This window comes from Artemia sp. Qi Xiang Cuo, chromosome 18, assembly GCF_049724085.1.
Source record: "Artemia sp. Qi Xiang Cuo chromosome 18, ASM4972408v1, whole genome shotgun sequence".
Lineage (NCBI taxonomy): Eukaryota > Metazoa > Arthropoda > Branchiopoda > Anostraca > Artemiidae > Artemia > Artemia sp. Qi Xiang Cuo.
Window position 1 is genome coordinate 52,484,458 of NC_142811.1, and position 24,284 is coordinate 52,508,741.

The 24,284-nt window shown below is 33.1% G+C and overlaps 1 protein-coding gene across 2 annotated transcripts in view; it reads left to right on the plus strand.

Annotated features, from left to right (window-relative positions):
- LOC148941629 (putative fatty acyl-CoA reductase CG5065) overlaps positions 1 to 24,284 on the plus strand; it is a 72,115-nt gene that overhangs the window by 42,722 nt on the left and 5,109 nt on the right. The window contains exons 3-7 of one of the 2 annotated variants that reach the window (XM_089104408.1): positions 4,356 to 4,501; positions 5,893 to 6,008; positions 19,042 to 19,234; positions 22,440 to 22,688; positions 23,974 to 24,231. In XM_089104408.1, the coding sequence (XP_088960534.1) occupies positions 4,356 to 4,501; positions 5,893 to 6,008; positions 19,042 to 19,234; positions 22,440 to 22,688; positions 23,974 to 24,231 (962 nt within the window). The remainder of the gene's footprint in view (positions 1 to 4,355; positions 4,502 to 5,892; positions 6,009 to 19,041; positions 19,235 to 22,439; positions 22,689 to 23,973; positions 24,232 to 24,284) is intronic. The other variant, XM_089104409.1, reaches the window with a different exon arrangement.

The following is a 24,284-nucleotide window of genomic DNA, read 5'->3' on the forward strand; positions in this document are numbered from 1 at the left end:
CATGTATTTGTTTTTATGGGGCTAATTATGAAAAAAACTAATTTTATTCGATAATTGGAATAAGAAGTGACCAGAAATTTAGGAAAATTTTGTATTTAGGAGGACCCGGGGCCACCTCCCTTCTCGCACATGTCCCTGTCTCAGTCACGTTCCATTTTATGCGTCTAAGTCCAGTCTCCATTTGGCAGATTCTGCAAATCTGCCATCTTGCAGAAAAAGCAACGTCGAAGGTTGCAGTATCTGCAAACTGCCAATACGGAGCTGGAAAAGAAGTCTCCATTGAAATAAAATTTGCATATTGGCGGTGCAGATTTGCAGAAACTGCCAAACGGAGACTGGCTTTTAAACGCTTTCAATGAGTGGCTTTATTGTACTTACTCTAGCAAATTGCATCAACCCGTCGCTGACGCAAGTACAATGAATAGAAATGTGAAAATAATAAATTTACCGTGAGGGATCGATGGTACTATGAATTTTGACCTCGGTTTTATATTGATTATTCATGAGGTGTCTCATATAAAAAGTAATAGCCTTATTTTTTTGTGGACCTCAAAATTAAGCTTTTGTTTCTTTTTTACAGCCCCCCCCTCCCTCTTATTCTAACCAAGATGAAGAAATTCAACTAAGATAGATGTGTGAGCTAAGAGTCTGGATTTGGAATCACTAGAATCCTTTACTTTCATGTTGTTTTTTTTTCCTTTATACTCCCCTCCTTACTCTGGCCTAGATGAAAACAGCAGGAAGGAGACTTAAGCATAATGAATCATACAAGTTAAGAGTTAGGATTTTTTTCAATCCCCCCCCCCCCTCTGAACGTAAATCTAGTTAAGAATTAGTTTAATATAATGGAACTTCTGAATTTATCTCCTTTTATGTATTAAGATTTCAGACCAAACATTTTAAAAATGTTTCTCTGGATATCTGGAATTTTTAATCTAATTTAATTTAATTCTTAACTTAACATAGATATATAAAAGTAATGAATATTAAGCATAACCAACAACAGGAGTTTAGAGTTTGAACTTGAAATCTCAATACTGAGATATCTTCAACCATATTTCCATTTTGAGTTGGTCATTTATTGATTATCTTTTGAGGGAAGATTTTAGGGCTTAGCTAAAAAAAATATTTGATGTAATTTCTTTGATTTTCCTGTGATTTTCTTAAGTGCCAATAGCAGCAATAATTGAATCTGATTTTTTTGAATTATTTAAGTGGAAACTTATACGTCTTAAAAATTACGAATTTTTGCATTACGTAATTTTAGTAATTAAAAAATTACGAAAAATTACGAATAGAGGCAATTTTTTAATGAAAATTGCCTCTATATGCAATTATGTAGTTTTTGGTACAAGCGGGTACCAAATTAAAAAAAATAGACGTGGGGGAAAAATCGCCAAAAATAAGGTAAAAACAAATGACAACAAACAGCTTAAGAATTTGTAAAGCTTTCGTTTGAAGTAAAAGTTTTCTTTCGGGATCAGAATATAACTAATGTTTTAAATTTTTCGGGAAAAAGGCATTGTTAAATTCAACTAAATATTTGAGCCAATATGTTTTTACGGTTGTACGTGGCAACGAGGACGAAAATGTGACACTACCCCTAAAACTTCATAACTTTGAAAGAGCCAAAAGATCAACCTTAGGAAATCGCGGTTTTCAGGAATGAATAGACCTAAAGTAGGTTCTCGACAAGGCTTTTTGTTTGGATTTTATCCAGGATTTTGTTTGGAGGAGTGGTTTTATAAAAAAAAATAAAGCGCATCAAAAATGTGTTTTTATGCATTTTATTATGTTTTTACGAGTCTTCCAGTGTACACAGAGAAACCGGTTTTACAGCAGATCAAGAACAGCAGTGTGGTCGATATAGTACGTAATTACCAAATTGGACACCATGACATGGGCTGTATTTCAAACGATTAGAAGAAATAGTGCAAAGTTTCAATAGGAATAAGACTGTCGTCAGAGGAGCGATGACTTAGCGTCTTAGCGGATTTAGCCTCTTAACAGTCTATTTGAAAATGAAAATTTTCCTGATATGGAAAAAGAACTGGAATGCAATAGTAAATGCCTTTTTATAGAATACATCCCTCGAGGGGTCCTTCTACATAATTTTGGGGACTTAGGATTTCAAATATTTCAACCAAATTTATCTATATCCCACGCATTTCATTTCATAATGACAACTCTCCCTTACCAACTTGACAACAACCTTAAGAAACCTTGGTTTTCAGGAATGGATAGGCCTAAAGTGGGTTCGGGGCAAAGCCGTATCCAGAATTTTGTTTGGAGCGGCGGTTTTTACAAAAAAAATAAAGCTCATCAAAAATGTGTTTTTATGAATTTTTATTATGTTTTTGCGAGTTTAATTATGAGAGATTTTAATTATGGTGGATAATTTAATCATTTGAAACTTTAAGAGGTCTAAAGAGTAAAGAGGTATAAGAAATCAAAAAGTTTTTATGCCTACTACTGGTAACAACTCACTGCAGTACCAAGGCGATTGAGGCCAATACAGCTACGCCGCTCCTCCTCCATCCCAATTATTTAAAACCTCCTTTACATCCTCCGAAGAAGTTCAAATTTCCCTTAAATCCTCCCTTACAACCTCCTCCAACCTGATCCGGGACGACCCTCTTTTCGGTTGGCCCGAGATCTGTCATCTTTCATCGATAGAACGTGTCCTAGCCATCTCAACATTTCTCGCATTATAGCCCTAGAAAGCGTGATAGAACCAAATTTTTGTAAAGTTTACTGTTGGAAATTTGGTCAGTCAGATAGTTACCCAAACAGTGCTTAGACAATTCCTCTGGAAAATATCTAATAAATCCTCCTCCGTCTTTCCAAGTGCCTAAATTACAAAAGTTTTTAAGAGAGTAAATTTACTTTTTGTTTCTCTGATAGTTCTTGCGCAGTATAAAACGATACCCATTCTAAAAGTCTGGGATTTATAAAAATCCTTTAAAAGTAAAACAAATTTTTGTAGTTTGATCAATATACGAAACATACAGAATCTCAAAAAGAGCTTGTTATACAACACTAATTGGCTTATGTATTGTATGGCTTATTATATTATTTTTTTTATTTATGCTAGTCAACGTCAACCTGTCCTGTCCTTGGCTATTCGGTACTAGTTCATGAAATGTACTCTTTTATATACTGTATAGGGAATGTCAAACTGGAGATGCTACAGATACCGGGACAGATACCCGGTCATAAAACAGCTGTTAGAGTGGAATTGAGTGAAACGGGTGATCCAATATGAATGTTAAAATTGCAATTTGGGATTTGCCAAAGACAGGGCAAACAACAGCAAAAAACAACAATCCTAAATTGTTGCTTTTTTCTATTTATTGTAGATCCTTCCCATGGTGGCGAACTTCGTCTGCCAGTCTTTTTTCCGCAGCTCTGCCGTATCGCTATTTCGGCCGTCTGTTTCAAATTAGAAGCATCTGTGTCAAATTTGAACCAACTATTACTACTTCTACTGCTAACAACTTGCTGCAGCACTAAGGTGCCTGGGGCCAACACAGCTACGCACGCTTCCCTTCCACCCCAATCTACTCAAAGCCTCCCTCGTTACATTTGACCCGACAAAGATTGTTTTTCATTGGCTGTCAGTGACGCTTTGAGTAAAGGTATAAAACACCAAGTTCCCTTTCAATAACTCTTCATCAGAGGAGAATGCTTTTGATTAGCTATAAGTGATGTCGTGCGATCACTTTCGTCCAATCAAAGAGCATTCCGCGCTACTCTACTACTGGTTCAAGTTGAGACTTCTGATAGTTTTTTTATACTCATCATAAATGAGCATGTGTTTCCGAGTGAGCAAGCGCACTGGTCCAACGTGACACTAGGGGCTACGGTTTTAAAGTGACTGTGATACGTGTGAAACTACGTCGCCTGTAAGCGGTTTCGCCGAAAATAACAATTTTTTTGTCGAAACTGAGTTACAAACGCTACCTTGTATAAAAAAATCCTCCTTCGAATGGTCTAATTCACATTTCTGTTAGAGGTCTCTATCTGCCTGTATTTTGCAGTTCTCCTTTGCCGAACTGCGTACCCGGTTGACAGTATTCATAAGAGCGGTTTTACCGAATCAGATACAGCATGGTTCATTTTGCCGAGAATTGCTGATTTGCTGAACGAAAGTTGGTTACATGGTCAGAAAGTCAACGCTCTAGCTATAGCCGATTCTGATATACAAATGTAAAAATTTTCAAACATTAAGAATTTTACAGTATTCTAATCTGATTGGACATCAGATTATTTAAATAGATCTAGTAAAAAAAAAACTTATTTTACATTAGAAAAGTATAGAGTTTCGTGTTATACTTATAATACTATCGTTGCAGGTTTTGGTACATGTTTCAACTGCCTATGTAAATTCTACACGATCGGAATTGAACGAAACAATTTATAGGCCTCTTTGTGATGTTGATAAGTTAATATCCACGTTAGATTGGCTTGATGATCAGACTTCTAACGCTGTTACAAAAAGGTTGGTTTTACTTTTCACCTTCGATTCAAAAGTCATCTTTTAGTCTAACCTAGTCACTTAGTATTCCCCTCGGTCAAAACTGTCAAATTGGCGATTCGAATTTTGTTTGAATCTAGACTAGTACCAAAATTCGGTTTTACGTAATCTGCCTATAAAATACCCGTAATACTGTGAGTGAGTGGGATTGTAAAGGTAAATTCACATTGAGATATTACTTATAACAATATTTATCTAGGCTCATTTGATCCAATAAAATTTTTTCCTAGTATTTTCGGATTGGCTGAAAAGTTCTATGAAAAATTGAGATTGGTTCAAATTAGCTCAAATTTTTCGGAAATTAATGCTATAATAATAGTGAATGTTGTTAATATTCTAATTATGTAAATATTATTGTATATTATCTGTTATTGTTTAACTATTACATAATTATTCACAATATAAGGATCCTCAAGCAGAGCTACTGGTGAGATAATCTAATATTTAGCGTTTTAGTATATCTTAAAAATTGTTGACCTGCCATCTATTATATACTGCTAAAGATAATGAAAGTCCAAATAATGTACATTCTCATGGAATATTAAATAAAGGAAAACAAGTTTTTTCAACTGAAAGTAAGGAGTAACATTAAAAATTAAAACGAACATAAATTATTACGTACATGAAGGGGTTCGCACCCTAGTCAATACCTCGCTCTTTACGATAAAGTTCGAATTTTGCTCGAATCACAAATCGCTGAATCACAAAGGCCGTTTAATTAAAATAGACAGCTCTTTAAAAGTACTATACAAAGTACTATAAAAAAGTACTTTTAAGTACTATAAAAAGCTTTAGCATAAAGAGAGAGATATTGACTTCCTTTTATAGAGTTTCGGTTACTATTGAGCAGGGTCGCTCCTTACTTACAGTTCGTTACCACGAACTGTTTGATTTGATCCAGACTATATAGCTTTAACTTCTGTTTGGCAGTAACTCGAGGCCTGTTTCTGCGGTCCTGATTAAATGATTAAAGAAGAAGTAGAAGAAAACGTCTGCTCGTTAGTATCGTTTCAGGTCTTCAGCTAACAAAGGAATAGAAAAATAACAGATATAAATCATGAAAACAGTTATTAATGACAGTCTTCACCTGTAACAAAATGGCTTTTCCTAGTTATAAATGCTGGTCACTGTAATTCATAAGCTTGGATCAAAATAATGTCTTTTGAATTATTTACAACAGCGAACATCTTACAGTTCCGGTTATGCTCCGAAAATAAAATTTAGTATTGCAGAGAAAAAAAAAACAACCTGACAGCTAAAAATTTCTTCAAAATATCAAACATAATATACAAACAAATTTCGACGTCTGTTTTTTTGGTTTCCAAATAATATATTTAAAGAATTTTAATTTTCAGCATTCTACACGGAAGTCCAAACACTTATACATTTTCAAAGTCATTGGGGGAAACAGTCTTAAATAATGAAGCAGGAGAAGTTGATTTTAAAATTGTAATAATTAGACCTTCCATTGGTAAGTAGAATTCTTTTTGTTGACAAAGTTGAAATAGTTATTGAAGTTGACAAATGGCGGACGAGAATTTTGGCTGAATTCCATAGATAGAGCCTCTTGGCCTTTATTTGATAATTGGGGCTGCTTCAATGATCAATTTAATTTATTTGCCTCTATGAAATGCCCCCTAAGTCGGTAAAGCCGAATGTATACCCTTCATTCGTAGGAAAATGTTTTTTAATTTATTTAGTTCTATAAATCCCTTTTTTTCGTGAATTCACTAAACAAATTCTCATAAATAAATAAACTCTATCCATAGGCATTATTTTGAGTTTACTTTATAGGAGCGAAGAGTTTTCTTTAGGTGTAGGGGGAGAGTACTGGAGAAACGTCAACTATACCCATTTCTGAACATTTTCCCTGTTTTTCGCATATACTTAGGATTTAGTCAACTCTCAGAGTAAATCCACGGCTTCTTCTTCAAATAGCATCCCTGTTATTACAAAAACTATTTTATCAGATACAGATATACAGCAAGCTTGCCGAAGATTGTCCTTTTCGGCTAACGGTCTAGGGCTAAAGAAAAAGCAGGTCGTCCTTGGTTGGGGTGGGAGGATGTCGTAGAGAAAGATTTAAGGGAAATAAAAACTTCATGGGATATTGTACATAGGAAGGCTTTGAATAGATTAGAATGCAGGAGGAGCGTGCTCAGCTGTGTTGGCCTCAGGCGGCTTGGTGCTGCGGTGAGTTGTTAGTAGTAGTAGTAGTTTTTCTAATACGCTGCAGTCAGCGCGTCAATCGACTACATAAGGTCGTCAAACCGACACAGCCATGAATATCTAAGAATCAGGAAAATTTGGGAGCTCGATTTTGGATGAAAGAGACCTCCATATACAGTTATGCAGTTTTTGGTAGTAGTGGATACCAAATTTAAAAAAAAGAAACGTGGATGAAAAATTAGCAAAAAACTAAAACAGATGTCACCAAACAGCCGAAGAAGGTTTAGTTTTCCTTTGAAGATAGAGTTGTCAGGTATTTCATGGTTTTCAAGATAAACTTCAGTTATTTTTGAAGTTATTCAGTGTTTATTCTCCTATTTACCTATTTATTATGTGTTTGATTCTCCTATTTATTCTCCTATCTACCAGATGCCAGATGCTACATTTACTGTTCTATTTATCATGATGAATAAAACCCTATGCATTGTTTCAAAAAAAAAAATAATTCTAGATGAATTTTGGAGTTTTTGTCTTATTTGTTTTTGTTTCTAAGTTTTATACATGATCACTCTCTTGAAAGTAGTTTAAGCTACCAGAGTTACAAATTCAGGAAAATGTAAAGAGGACAAGGATTTTTTAATTTCAAAAATGAAGGTACAAAAAATTTACTTCTCAAAATTTAGGAGTAATTTTGATTTTTTTTTTTTTTTTTTTTTTTTTTTTTTTTTTTTTTTTTTTTTTTTTTTTTTTACAGAAGCTGTATTTAAGTGCCAAATTTAAGTGCCGTGTTTTTTTATTTGATTCACCCTTGAATGGGGTAGCACTGACCAAAATAGGGTCCTGCAGTGGGAACTTATATAATTTAAAACACCCAAAAGAAAAAATATTCAAAAATCGTAGGTGTGAGTGGGTTCAGGAGGTGAAAATATTTTTATTCTGATGCCCGTAGTTCTTTAAAAAAAATGTTTCCGGTAGGTTTCCTTTACTATTTTCTGGTCTTGGGAGAGAAGTTACGTTTTGTTTAACTTTGTCCAATAAGTCAATATAGTTGATAAATAGAAGAAGAGAGCTGAGGCTGAATTTGCAAACTGGAACGCATTGACCTTTTAAAGCTGATAAATTGCTTATATTTTTGGCAAAATTAAGTCAACCATATTGTCATAATCATGTGAAGGAGCCTATACCTATTTTTAGATTATTTGACTGCTTTGAGATCTGTTTTCTTGAGCCATTGGTACTATTGTATTGTTCGGCAAAAACACAAAATAAATACTGAACGGTAGCCAATATTTGTGTTATTGACCCCCTATCACAACATATTGGCTATCACAATATATTGTTATTGTGATAGCCAATATTGACTCCCGTTTATTGGCTCTCCTGAATAAACTTATATTTTTCGCATAAATTCCTTGGGTTATGCTGAATGTTTCAAAAATCGATATACAGGTTTTTTAGCTGTGACAATATGTCATTACCAGTAGCACAAATGTTGGAAAGCCTAAAAGAATTGAGTAATCAGGATTTCACAAAGGAAGATTTGGATTGAAAACTATAAGCCCCACAGACATCGCCTACATATTTTCGAAGACAACAATGCCTTTCCATGACGTACAAATAACAGTTCAATAGGGATAAGTCTTTTATTTGACTGTGGAAACAATGATCAAAACTCTGGATATTTTGGTCACATACACAGTGACTGTAATATCCAGAGTTTTTTTCATTGTTTTCATTGTCTAATAAAAAGACTTATCTCTATTGAACATCGTCTAGCAGCTAAAAAAAACAAACAAAAAAATTAAAATAAAATGGAAAATTGATGTAATTAATCTATAAATTTAGAATATTAGAGTAAAAATTTCTTTGAGAGGTTTACTGAATATTTTTTTTTCTTTTTTTTGGCTTGCAAGGCTTAGTTTAAGTCAAAATACACTCTCCACCAGTTGTTAGTTTGATACTTAAGGTACTTAAGCAGCAATAACGATAAATAATACTAGATATTTCGGTCACATGTTCGGTCACATATTTAATTCCATAGATAGAGCCTCTTGGCCTTTATTTGATAATTGGGGCTGCTTCAATGATCAATTTAATTTATTTGCCTCTATGAAATGCCCCCTAAGTCGGTAAAGCCGAACGTATACCCTTCATTCGTAGGAAAATGTTTTTTAATTTATTTAGTTCTATAAATCCCTTTTTTTCGTGAATTCACTAAACAAATTCTCATAAATAAATAAACTCTATCCATAGGCATTATTTTGAGTTTACTTTATAGGAGCGAAGAGCCATTGGTTGCACAAATGCTGGAAAGCCTAAAAGAATTGAGTAATCAGGATTTCACAAAGAAAGATTTGGATTGAAAGCTATAAGCCCCACAGACATCGCCTACATATTTTCGAAGACAACAATGCCTTTCCATGACGTACAAATTACAGTTCAATAGGGATAAGTTCTTTTATTTGACTGTGAAAACAATGATCAAAACTCTGGATATTTTGGTCACATACACAGTGACTGTAATATCCAGAGTTTTTTTCATTGTTTTAATTGTCTAATAAAAAGACTTATCTCTATTGAACATCGTCTAGAGGCTAAAAAAAAAACAAAAAAATTCAAATAAAATGGAAAATTGATGTAATTAATCTATAAATTTAGAATATTAAGAGTAAAAATTTCTTTGAGAGGTTTACTGAATATTTTTTTTTCTTTTTTTTTTGGCTTGCAAGGCTTAGTTTAAGTCAAAATACACTCTCCACCAGTTGTTAGTTTGATGCTTAAGGTACTTAAGCAGCAATAACGATAAATAATATTAGATATTTCGGTCACATGTTCGGTCACATATTTTCGGTCAAATATCAGGTATTTTTTGTGAATTTCTATCACTGTTATCATCGTCACTGTCTATTAAAAGGATTTTATCCCTATTTGAACTTTTATTTATCGTCATGGAAAGGCAGTGTGGTCTCAATAATTATTTAAGCAGCAATTTTACTGCTTAAGCAGCCATGTTTGCCCTAGGTTTGAAGGCCTACGGGCAACTGAGTTTCCTTTTCTTTTCCCTTCCATACATTTTAAATTACCTAAAGAGACATTTTTGCAACAGTTTTAGTACATAAAAACAACATTTTTGCAACAGTTTATCAAAATAAGTAGCTTAATGACTTTGAGTTTTTTATCGACACTGATGCTAGCTTGTGTTTAGAAGTTTCACATATTCTTTGACTAAGAAAATTATTTATTTGACTCTTTTTTAAATCTTTCTTTGACTATTCTTTTCTTTGACTTTAAATCTTTCTTTGACTCAAATTATTCTTTGACTATTTTTAAATCTTTCTTTGACTATTATTTTCTTTGACTTTAAATCTTTCTTTGACTCAAATTATTCTTTGACTATTTTTAAATCTTTCTTTGATTATTCTTTTCTTTGACTTTAAATCTTTCTTTGACTCAAATTATTCTTTGACTATTTTTAAATCTTTCTTTGACTATTATTTTCTTTGACTTTAAATCTTTCTTTGACTCAAATTATTCTTTGACTATTTTTAAATCTTTCTTTGATTATTATTTTCTTTGACTTTAAATCTTTCTTTGACTCAAATTATTCTTTGACTATTTTTAAATCTTTCTTTGACTATTCTTTTCTTTGACTTTAAATCTTTATTTGACTCAAATTATTCTTTGACTATTTTTAAATGTTTCTTTGACTATTCTTTTCTTTGACTTTAAATCTTTCTTTGACTCAAATTATTCTTTGACTATTTTTAAATCTTTTCCCTGGTTGCTTGATAATTTTGTCCCTGACCGTACCCCAATTGAAAAGCCGATCATATTGATGACCCTAACTGATATCTAAAAAACCTATCATAGCAATGTCAGTTGGTCATCAAGTGTGACTATTTGTGCTCTAGTAGTTAGTCATTAGTATTTTTGTGCTTTGTTTTATTGACAACCTTATATAATGGTGAATTATATTAGCGAACTTCAAATGCAGGTAACATTACATTAAGAAATTGAAATTGTTAGACTCTTTTTTGGTGGAATTTTTTCCGACTGTTAGTGGGTGAAAAGGTAGAATTCCACTCAGTCGAGTCTCGATCTTTCATAAGGCAGCTTTTTATATTTCCCAGCACAGAAAACACATACACCAAATTTGTTATTAGGTGTCTCTAGTTTTCTAAGGTTTTTTATCCAGGCTAATAGGGTTTTTAACTAAAATTCTTAAAGGTTGAAAAGAAAACTACCCCTACATGAAGATTGTATATGTCAAGTGTTATTCTAAATTATATTTCTTTTTTAACAATCGGAATACCTTTCAGTTGGGGATGGGGAATCCTCAATATGTGTCTTAGTAGATGCAAGTTGTCCAAATTTTTTCTTATGAGAAGTCCTACGGAAAAATCTGAAAAGTGGGAGGGGTGGGAAACAATTTTGTAGGTATTTTTGTAATTGATAAAAATGTTCCGGAGCCCTTGATAGTATATACAACATAGAATAAACGTTTTATTCACTGGTTATTACGTACTTCTTAAATGCATAATGATGTATTTTTCAAAAGAAAGTTCTATTTGAGCATTTAGTTTGGTTCTGAAATGGCATTTGCAAATTTGAGACACTAAAATTTTTTACCTTGGGAATTCAAAATGGGACAAAATATAGAGTTTTAGACACTTTTAGGAATATGGAATTTTAGGAATTTTTGAGAACGAATTTTAGAAACTATTCATGTTGATAGAGAATTTAGAATAAAAAATTTTTTCTTAACGAATATGCCTCCCTTTTTGATTAGGTCAAGGTAGAGAAATTTAAATTTGAAAAACCTTTTGTATTTTAATGGAACCCATAAGGAACGTTTTTGAAATTCAAGAATTTCGTTTTTTTTCCATTAACAGCTGACTGACCCGTTACAGTTGGTTTATAGTCGATCCCTATGCTATAAATTTTCCAAACTATAGTCAGCCAAAAAAAGATGAAGAATGAACCACCATTAACAGGTTAGAGGAGGATCGTCTTGCTCTGTCTGCTCAGAGGGCTGTGAACCAGTCGACCAATCAAATCGTTTGAATTTTTGATTCTTCCTTTATAATCATCAGTGTGAGCCCCCTTCGTAATCTTCTATAGGCCCGTTTTTTAGCACTAAGATCTTACATCCTTCTGCAAAGATTATCGTTTTTTCAACTCATCTTTGTTCTAAGATCTTACAGCTCACTGATGTTAGCAAAAAGTGTGAAGGACACCATCTTTCTGCCATATAGAGCAGTGATGAGAGAACTTTGAGGATCTACTCATCATTGTTCTCAGACCGCTGATCAGAGCAGAATGATGAAAGACGTTTGCACAGAAACGACCAAAGATGTAAGATCTTAGTTCAAAGATTTCACTTTTAAGTGTTTTCTGACAAAAGATGTAAGATCTTAGCACATTGATGAGTGAAAAAACGGCCCTTATAATAACCTGTCACCTGTCGTTTTCTAACATAAAAAATTATATTCGTATAGCCATCATGTGAAAACACTATGGAAATACATTAATAAGATTTTAGGATTAAAATACCAATAATTTGATTTTTTTTTTATATAGTTCAGTACTTATACTAGAACTAAAAATTATATATATTAGATATGGCTAATTTAATAAAATTAAAAGTTGATGCAGCGAATTTTAATATACAGATTTAAAATAATTGGGGATTAAAATTACATTAGAAGTGTAGTTAACTGTTTCACTAATATGTTTTCTAATGAAACTGTAAAACACTGTGTATGATGGTCCAGAATTCGTGTAAATTGCAACTGTTAATGCGATCCTAATACGTTGTTCAGAAGCTTTTGTTTTAAGTTACTGTTAATAATCTGTGTGCGTTAATTTTTTTTTCTTGCTCTGCTATAACCTTTTTAAAATGATTTTGTCTTTGATTGTCTATTAAATGATTTTGTCATTACAAGAAAATCTGTTTGGTAAAAAGAGACCATTTGGTAGAGAAAATTAAAGGAATTCAGGGGAGTAATTTTCTGTGGGGCAGGGGGGCAACTTTCTCTCCAAGAGCTCGCCCCCAGGCCCCAGTTTGACCCCCCCCCCCCACTGAAACTTAGTTTCTTCAACAATCTTGTTAAAAATAAGATAAGATTGCATTTTGACGAAAATCTCCCCAGGATTTTGGCGAAATTACGTCACTGCAGGAATCACAGTATTTGTAATTCCCTACCAAGAGTCGTACTAGCCGAGTGGTTAGCATACTAGACTGGAAATTTTCTTGTCCGTCAGGACAGGGGTTTAAGTCCTGGTGGCGCTGGTTAGGTTAGGTCAGTGGCGCGACTCTATAAGCCTAGCCAGAGCCGATCCAGTTCTAAATGGGTACCCAGAGAAATCTGGGGAAGGTAAAGAGAAAGGGTGTACGATAGGACAGGAGACCCCCTCCCATTGCACTTCCTGTAAAAAAAACCCGTGAAATGGAGATCAGCACCTCCGATAGGGACTGTAAAGTTCAATGCTGTATTCTTTACCTTTGCCTTACTAAGAATTGGGCAGGGAATAAGAGAACGAGAACTAAGGGCATTATCCCATATAGGTCATTGCTATGGGCTTTGCAGCAAAGAATGAATTATTCAACACCAATGAGTGGCCATTATGCGTCGATTAAATTTCTGATTTTCAAGGTAAAACTGAAACCGGAATATGCACGGGTCGGATTTTAAAGGCTCGAACAGGGTATTTTTCCAAAGGTTATGACCAGCTTAAACAAGTACTTTTTGCGCTATATTTTATTCTTGTTTAGTTTGAGGGGGTAAAACCTATAGTTTTATGACATAAATCACTAGCTTTACAAGATGGCTACTAAGAATCTTACTGACGCCTTAGAAATAAAATAAGAAAATAAAAAAACATGATATGCTATTATAAAAATATATTTTGTGAACTATTAAAAATATTTTATAATATTTAAAAATATATATATATATATATATATACTATAAATAAAACAAATAGATTGTAGAATAATGTTATAAAAGTCTATTGCAAAAAAACTAAGTATGAAATAAGGCATTTTATCTTACTGACGCCTTTTATTGAGGATGTTTGACTAGTCTTTACAACTGGGCAACCATAGTCTGTATCGATCATTTAGTCATATTATTTGAAAAAAAACTACGTTTTCTAAAGAGTTAAAGAGGCTGAGTCACAAGTTCGAACCTTAAAACGTACAGGGATTAGAAGGTACATTTGGGGGGCTCCGGCCCCCCAAACTCCCCTTTTTGCAGCCTTTAAATAAAAAATTTTTTTTTAACTGAAAGTAAGGAGCGACATTAAAACTTAAAACGAACAGAAATTATTCCGTATATGAAAGGGGCTGTGCCAACCTCAACGCCTCTATCTTTACGCTTAAGTTGTTTATTGTTTAAAAAAAAAGAGTTGTGTGAGAGTCAAACTTTAGTGTAAAGGTGAAGCTCTGAGGAGGGCACAGTCCCGGTCATATACGGACTAATTTCTTTTAGGTTTAAGTTTTAATGTCGCTCCTTACTATCAGTTTAAAAATTTTTTTATTTATTTAAAGGCTGCGAAAGCGAGGGGTTTGGGGGGCGGCAGCCCCCCAACTGTATCTTCTAATCCCTGTACGTTTTAAGGTTCGAACTTGTGACTCAGCCTCTTTAACTCTTTAGAAAACGTAAGTTTTTTTCAAATAATTTCTGCACGTTTTTGTACGGTTTATTACTTATTATTGCTTGACTAACTGTTAGATGATTGTGTATTATTCTTTTCTTTCTCGACAGGGTGTTTTAAGGGTCGACCTTGTAACTCAGCCTCTTTAACTCTTTAGAAAATGTATTTTTTTTTCAAATAATTTAAAAAAGAAACTGAGTTTCTTTTTTAAACTTTAAATTCAGTATACAAAAAATTTCCTCTGACGGGGAATCGAACCCGGGTCTTCCGCCTGATAGTGAGGAGTATTGACCGCTGTACTAAAGAGACACAATTGTAATTGTTTTTTAGTAAGTGGAATCTATTTTTGACGCAAGCAAATCCCCACAAAACTTGATATTTGGTTTTTGGAAAACAGAGAAGGAGTGATCAGATTGAGCTGAAATTTCGAAGATAAGCTCCAGGAAAGCTTATCCTCTAAATTTCTATCCGATCAAACAATGTTTAAGGGGGCTGTGGTGGGAAAAATTAACATGGACTCTTATAGGAAAACGAGGTTTTTCGTAAATGTAAATTCGGGGGATATTTTTTTCGGTCTGAAAATATCAAAAGGCCCTAACAGGTCGATTTCTGCTTCGAATGAGTCCTCTTTGACCCGTATCAGTTGCCAACTGTGGCCTGTAGGCGTGGCTAACAAAATTTTTTTTTTTTGAACTTTAAGTGGCTATATTTGGTTTTTGGAAAACAGGGAAGGAGGGATCGGATTGAGCTGAAATTTCGAGGATAAGCTCCCGGGCCCGAGGAAAGCTTAACCTCTAAATTTTAACCCAATCGGACAACGTTAAAGGGGGGCTGTGGTCGGAGGGTCGAAACTTCCGGCCCACTTTTACCCATGAAGATAAAGTCGGAGGGGGGTGAAATTTTGCACGTTTCTTAGTTTGAGCTTGGGCTACAAAATGCGATTACCGTTGTCTCTCTGCGACCGCTAGGACCGGAAATCGCTTAACATTGTGGTGGGTCGCCTCTTTATAGAGGCACAAGTGTGCCTCCTTGACATCAGACCTAGGGTCGTTAACTCACAAAAACGTAGCGCTGGATATATTTTTCAGAATCTAGAGGGGGGGGGGTAATTTTTTTTGACGACAATACAAAAAAGAGACGAATTAAAGGTGTTTTTCAAAGTCTGGGGGGGGGGGAGGAGCGGGGGGAAATTTGTTTCTAGGATCTAAGATATGTGATACAACACTCTTAAATCAAAAGTTCTTTATCCCAAATGTTTCTGTGTGTGAGAAAAGAGGATATAAAGTTATTTGAAAAAAAGATAGAAGCTTCTAAGGAATGTCTAACCAAGTTAAGTTCTAATAACTAACGTCTAAGGAATAATACTTCTGAGTCTAAGTAATTTTGATTTAATTCCTAAATGCAATGGCACTTTTTCTGTGAGAAGAAGGTAATTATCTACAAAATAATAAATCATGCCAAATTAATCGAATTGAAATCATATAAAAACATACTTTCCGTTCTATAAACATTATGCAACTTAGTCGTTCAATACATTTGAATAGAAAATTTTACCGTTTAAAACAACAAATAAATTGTAAAGTAAGAAAAAAAATATTTATCAAAAAAGTATTTATCAAAAAAATATTTATCAAAAAAAAGAAAAAAAAAATTTATCCAGCATTAGAGAAACCATTCTTGTAGAATTGGTTGAAAAAAGTCAGCCTTTGCTGTAAAGAGCGGAGGGTGTTGGAAGCCCCTCTCCCGTCATATACAGAAAAATTCTTTGTTTTGAGTTTAAAAACCGCTGTTTAATCGATGAGCTGGTAACATTAGGTAGTATTCTTACCTCAAAATATTAAATATGATGCTGAAAATGTGTCTTGATTTTGAACGGCCATCCTCTTTTAATCTAGTATGTCTTATTTATTTAATAATTTATTTGGTCGTTTTTACTTGAGCTGTGGTTTTTGTTTTTAGAATAAACGTTGACATTGACAACTCCTTGACATTTGTAACATTGACTACTAAATTATTTTTTTCCTCGTCTCAAGAAACAAAAAAGATAAGAGAAAGGAATTGAATCAATTGACACACTTTGCTTAGTTTTAGGAGGTTGGGTTATAAATATGTTTAATAAAAATATCACCTTAAAAGAAATAAGTATTAAAAGTAGGATAAAGATAAAGTTTTAAAGGGATTTGAGAAGTTTTAAAAGTAGGATAATGATAAAGTTTAAAGAGAATTGAGCAGCCAAAGGGGAAAGGTAAGATGAGTAATAAAGTTAAAGGAAATGAAGTGAAGTGATAATGAGACATTCTACCTATTAGTATTTTTTTTTGTAAAGGTAGTTTTTCATTTCTTTCTCTTTTTTTTTTTTTATATATATATATATATTGTTATTTTGGGGGATGGGGGTAAAAGTAAATTATATATCGGGGGAAATAGAGGGTGATGAAAAAAGATTTGAAAAGTGTAATTTAAGGTCACTATGGCGAGGAGGTCCTCAGAGAGACGGGAGGCCTGAGATATTGCATGAACCTAAAAGGTTTATGAAATTTGAAATGTAAAATATATCTATTTTTATAACTTAATATATTTTTGAATGCTGAATTTTATATTAATCTAATGTATGTATTTTTTTTAAGAAGTTTTTTTTTAAGAAAAGAGTAGGTGACATTAAATAAATTATGAGATATTGTTAAAGAAAATTTGAAAGTCACCGAGAGGAGAGGAGGTGGGAATTAATTAAAAAAAAAAAAAAAAAAAAAAAAAAAAAAAAAAAAAAATCACCTTAGGCATTTTCAGCAAGCACAACTGATCTTTGCTTCTACTTATGCTAAGTAGCAGTATAACTGTCACTCATCTCTGATTTTAAGTGCTTCATGTTTGAGTCAATAATAAATTAATATAGATGGCTATTCCATTTAGTCGATTAAAAAAGGTACTGTTTTTTGCTCCATGGTTTTGAAATGCTACGTGAGTAATATAGTTGTCCGAATTATGTTTAAATATATGTTTACTGATATCTATAAGTATGTTTAATAAAAATGTCACCTAACGCTTTCAGTCAGCACAGCTAATACATGTTTAGTAGTTGTACTACTATATATGTGTAGTGATATGTATAAAGATGTTTAAGAAAAATGTCAAATAGCACATTTTCAGTTAGCACAACAGATCTTTGCTGCTACTCATCCTGCGTGGTACTCAAACTGTAACCCATTTCTAATTTGAAGTGCTTCATGTTCGAGTCAATGATATTTTTATCTAGATGGTTGTTCTATTTAGCTGATAAGTTAAAAGACTCGGAGTTTTTTGCTCCTTGTTTTGAAATGCTCCGAGAGTGAAATGTCACTCTTTGGCGTTGAACGCGACGAAATGGAATACACCTTCATGTACTTGATCAAAAGTCAGCAGCTCTGCGTGCTAGGTAACATTCAATGAATAAGAGCCAATCAGCTACCAAAATCACCTTCGAAGGACGGGTACACTACATGCACCCACAGGGTTCACCTCATGAGAGGTGGCTGATTTCTTTGAGACCTAAAATCTTTACCTCCATAAAGCAACAAATGAATTAGAAAATGGCCACCAGGCGCATCAAATTACCAGAACAGAAGCAGCCATAGTACAGCCACAAACGCTGGACGGGATTTGAGTCAAGTAAGTCAAGGTATTGAATATGGTAATGCTGACGCCTTGAAAAGCTTGTACCTATCAGATGAAACAAATTACGCTAATATATTAGTATGTCTTCTTTACCGGTCATTGACCATCTAATATTGTCAAATATCATCTTTGGCAATTAAAGTGTGCAGTCAACTATAGCCCAGAGTAGGATACTGAATGCCACTGCAAAGGTCAATCACTTTTCCCCTTTTCTTCAAGGAAGTAACTTCAGTTTTGCAACAGAGTATATATTTTCAATGTCGAATGATGACAAATAATCTCAGTGTTAAATACATATTTTTAAAAGTAATTTTCACAGTCCACTATTTACGATGTGTATTTTCTGAGTTGGCGCTCCTTTAGAAGGTTTATATATGAGGAATTTATACGCATTAATCATAAAAAAAAGATTTTCAAAGCAAATTGTTAAGATTTATATGTTTTGTTTGGGTTAGAAAACATTTTTTGTTTAACAAGCACTGGATTTTCGGGATATTCTCGGGAAGCAAGAGGGATTTGAGAGTGACCTTTACCCTGCCTCCTCCCCTCAACCTCCTTATATATTTATCTATTGGCAAATGAAGAGCTATAAATTTTGGCTTAAAATTGCACATTTTGAGGTTGGCTTATGGTTCTAGAGAAACAATAAGCCTGCACATAATCCTTGGGTACAGTAACTTTTTCTGCTGGTTTGACAATCCTGTCATCTAACTATTATTACTGATTTTGTAAGTTATTTAACTTTTTTTTAAGAATAGATGAATAGCTGGTTTCCCTGACTGCTAATAAAAAAAAAGTCTTTTCCGTCTTGATTATTCTAGTTCACTATCCTGTTTTACATTCAGCAACGCTTCTCTACCTCTAAGGCTGAATTTTTCCCTACCCACATTTTTTCCCTACCAACCCTACCCACATTTAAACCAGATCTGAAAACAGATCTTCAACACTTGGGCTTGTATATTCTTGACATAGTTGTGATATTATCAACATAATCAACGATTACAATTAACGTTCTTTTCTTTCAGTTACTGCGTCATGGAAAGAGCCAGTTCCAGGCTGGGTTGATACTATCAATGGTCCCACCGGTTTATTTGCCGGATCAGCGGCAGGAATATTTCGAACAATGTATTGTCACACGCAGATGACTGTCGATATGATACCCGGTGAATTTCCTGTTAACTTGATGGTTGCCTCGGCTTGGGATGCACTCAACCATAAGTAAATTTCTGTTTTAAATGAATTATTTATTTTGGCAACAAAAAGCAAAAGATGGTGTAATATTTTATTTTTACACTTTAATTAAAAACATTATTCAAACTCTATTTTTTTCAACGGGCTTGGGAACAAAATTTCTAAACACAAAAAGCTGAAGTTAGAAAAGAGAAGATAGAAAAACAAGGTCAAAAGCAGTAATCTTTCAATTACACAATAATGCTTAATATAATGCAATAATGTAATAATAATAATAATAATAATGATAATTAAAGATATAATCAAAATGTAGTCATACATAATAAATGTAATATAAATTGTATAAATAATATAAATTATATTATAATATAATAATATAATATAATTAATAATTATAGTAATAATAATGCTTAAGCAGTAATCACTAACTGGCAAACAGAGTAGACTCAGCATAGAATAGGGGTTCCCAAATTCAAGCTGATTAAATAGATACATCCGGAAAAGTAAGTTAACATCAAAAACTAAGTGTAGGAAATAGTCTAGGTGTAGGCAATCTTAAGTGTAAGTATTTAGAAGTTGATTAATCAAAAGGACAAAGTGTTAGAAGTGATTGATATCATCGATTAATTCCAGATACAAATTTCATGTAATGCATTTCAAAAGCGTTGGTAAGCCCCTATTTAGAAGACCTCATTCCATTTATACGTGTATTTTTTAAATTTATATTTGTATCGTAAGGAACTTCGCCCTATCTTGGTTTTACACACCCTCTTGATTGTACCTCTAGCAAAAACACTGCCGAGAAATTTTCATAAGAATCATTGCTTAGCTTTGTGTGGGTTTAGAAAGCCAGATCTTCGTAATCTTGGTTTGACCTCCAGAGTTTTTTTTTTTGACAAAAGAAGGCCTTCTATAAGCAGCCTTACTATCCATCTACCCAGGATAGATACTATATTAATATCTACCCAGATTTGGGATGAGCAAATTCCTAGGCAGCTGAATAGGTTTTATATTATTAAAATATAGGTTTAAAATATAGGTTTAAAATATTAGTAATAGGTTTAAAATATAGGTAAAAAAATTATTAAAATATAGGTTTAAAATATAGGTTTAAAATATTAGTAATAGGTTTAAAATATAGGTAAAAAAATTATTAAAATATAGGTTTAAAATATAGGTTTAAAATATTAGTAATAGGTTTAAAATATAGGTAAAAAAATTATTAAAATATAGGTTTAAAATATAGGTTTAAAATATTAGTAATAGGTTTAAAATATAGGTAAAAAAATTATTAAAATATAGGTTTAAAATATAGGTATCAATATACTTTTGAAGCATCTTCTCTTTAAAGAAAATATGAACTTTAGATCAAATACGGTAATACCTTGAAATTTAGAACTTTTTTTTCTTAAGAGGCAGAAGGTGTATTGGTTTTGTCTCAGTACAATATCAAGCTAATTTCATGAAAACATTAAATATATACTAATAAAATTAAATCCCCACAAATTCTCTTTAAAATTGAATCACGATTAAAGTAAATTTTACTCCCTCAGTAAAATTATTGAGTTTTTGACACTAAAAAACTATTAAGTTTTTAGTGTCATCGAGGGTCAATCCTGCAAAAATATTTGACCAAACCCTCCTCCAGAATATATTCCTGGATACCCGCCTGAAGCCGATTTTAGATATTCAGCTTATTGACTTACTTGCAATCACCTCCAGGTTTTCAGTCGGGTATTTGCTTCCCTGTATAGCTTGTATAGGCGCTACCCGTGACTCGTCCTTTCTTAATGATTTCACTTAAGTGTTTGTAGTTATTGGTAGTGCCAATTTTCTGGTTCTTTTTCGGGACATCACTGTCATCACTATTCCGGGAAAAGTTATTGACCATTCCAGGAAAAATAGCGGGAATGGGGAAACATATTGAATAAAGTTGTCTGGTTTTCATCCAAAAAGATAATCTCCAGCCATTTTAAAATAGAAAATGGTAATTCTGTTGCTCCACTCTTCTTGCCTCAATGATAGTTTCCATAGCAAATATATTTGTGAAGCTTGTATTTGATAATGTTGATAATATCGCAACTACTGAAAAGTCGTCATAGCACTAAGCCCCCTGAGACTAAAACGGCTCCACACTCTCTTGCTTCATCCCTCACTTACCCCTCACCTAGATTTGCCTGATCTCAGATTCAACCCACATCATACTTATTTATAGTATTTCTTGTTCGTTTTTGAGTTTGTATTGTTTGGTACAATTTCTGTTCGATTTATTTATTTGTAGTAACTTCTGTTCAATTACAGCCTTACTTCTCTTATGAGTTATCCCCCCTCTGGATGTATATTTTTACCCCCCTCCTAAACACAATTTGAACAGTTAGGCTTGTAAGTTAACTGAAAGAAGAGAATTTTACTAATTGATAGCTTATTCTTTGAAATTATTCATCAAATTTTGATTGCAATGCTTAAGGGATGTACTGCACATATCAATATGGCTTAGTGGGGTCGGCACGTCATATGGCTTAGTGTGGTCGGCATATGAATGCTGCTTCTAATTGCGATACACGGCAACATAGGTCAATTATCAACGCAGGTGTACAAACTCCTCTAACCCACTCCATTCTTCGGTATTTTCTCTGTCCCATTCTTCAGTATTCCCACTGCTTCGGTATTTTCTCTCTCCCATGAAGTACTAATCTTTTAAGAATTTACTTATAGCAACTTCTCAGCCTATTCAATAGTGTCATCTTTTATTAAAAAGATATTGTAAAAAGAAACAAAATATTGCAAAGTGCTCTATTTTGACAAAGCAAAATTTTCAAATATGTGTAGAAGTATAGAAGTAAAAAGCATAGAAAGAAGACCAAGAAATCCGAAGACAAATGCCAGGCTGAAGAAAAGAATCGTCCAAAAGTAAAATAATAAGCAAATATTGGATGATTCCTCATTTGTTTTGCTCAAATGATCCAGCTGTTTTTTTTTCTTCGCTTATCTGTTTATGAGTTAAATAAATTTTAGGAAAACTTGGAGTTGTTACTTGAGAAAGTATCTTTCAAAATAGATCGCATCGATTTTAGCTTCTGTTTTTCTTGCAATGTTCTTTTCTTCCTTAATCTCTTTTCATCGCCGTTTATGGAACAGTTCAACTTTTTTTTTCACCTCTCAGATTGTATTCTTGCTTTATCTGTCTTTTAATTCTTAGTCGAAATTGAGTATTATATACTTATTTTCTTAGCAGTAGTCGGCAACCCATCAACCCCACCGTGTTCTTAGCATCTACTGGTCAAAATCCAGTTACTTGGGCCCAATGTGAAAAGATAATCTACCCTATGATGTTTGAATACCCGTTCAGTAGAGCTGTGTGGCCTCCCGGTGGCAGCTTCAAGAGTAACTACCTTCATCACCGGTTAGATCAGGCATTGTATCACTTTGCCCCTGCATATATGCTTGATGGGATCATTCGCCTTTGTGGAAAGAAACCATTGTAAGTCCTATATAGTCTTTACTTAATATATTATATATTTTATAGTTTATTATTATGTATTTGTTTTTGTTATTTATTATTTTATATTGTACGATATTTTATGTCATTTATTATTATATTATTATATAATATTTTATATTATCTATTGTATATATTATTTTTTTATATTTGCTATTGTTATATAATTTATTATTCTTCTAGTTTATTTATTGTTTATAATATATCTATTTAAGTTTCTATAGTCTTAATGTATATATTTCTCAATATTAGTGATGCTACTCATGAGTATCTCCTAGATTTTCTCTTCTGGGGAACTTTTTTCAAATGGAAAGCATCATATTTTAACCGACTGCTACAGATCTGTGCACCTATTTGGGTGAGTATATCTGTCTACCTGGCAAAAGTACGAGGGGGAGGAATCTCAGTTTTGCCTTCCTTTTCCCTTGAAGTTGAATGCTCACTCTACCTGACTAAAAGATAGCAATGCAATTGTATAAAGCAGTTTTGAAGACCATAATCGGTAGTAAGTTTGCTGTCGCATAATTACGTAGTTGCGACGATCTGCAAGTAAAGATCGATTGGTAACTGAAGATCTAAAAACTGGAAATCTAAAAGTAAAATTAATAATAGATATATCAAAAGAATATCCTTTTCCCGGCGATGTATAAATTACATGAAACTCATTAAGTTTAAAACTTAGGAATAAAATTATACAAGCCTTTAAAAATGTATGCAATTTAGAAAAATAAAAATAAATCCTTTAAAATGAGCGTCTTGAAGAAAAAAATGCCTTCATATCCAGCATATTTAAGACTGGGCTGTTCTGTGATATTGGAAAGGTCTGGTGCTAAATACAAAAACAAAAATTTCCGGATTTTGCAAGAAACTTGGAAGCAGAAGTGTGTTTATTTGTTTGTTTACTTTTTTCCTCATTGGGTTTTCATCTCGAAATGGGGGTGGTAGAACATTCGGGAGAAGGGTTTATTTGAATATATATATATATATATATATATATATATATATATATATATATATATATATATATATATATATATATATTTAAACGTACAATCCATAGCCCTGAATAACGATGGTAATAACTAAGCATACCATAAGTGATATGGATTTGGTTTTGCTTTCGAATCACGAAAGACCAGCAATAAGAAAAAATAACTTTCAAAAACGCACCATAGCTCCTTAAGTAGGCCTAATTATGAATTTGTATTATTTTTTTCTGCCACATATTTCACTCAACACAAATTAATCATCCTTTTTTCTGTTCTAGTATGGTGCGCCTGCACAAAAAAGCTGCCAAAGCAATGGAATGCGTTCAATTCTACACAATACGTGAATGGCGCTCAAGAAGTGACAACACAAATTCGCTTATTGAAAGAATGAGTGACACTGACAGAGCCATCTTCAACTTCGATTCCAGAACCATAGATTGGAATGACTACCTTTGCACGTACTATTTGGGAGTTAGAAAATTTATTCTTAAGGATGAATTGCACACCCTACCTGCTGCCAAAAGCCACATGAGACGGTAATAGTTCAACCTTGCTCCCCATAACCATATAAATGTCAGTTAAATGCAAA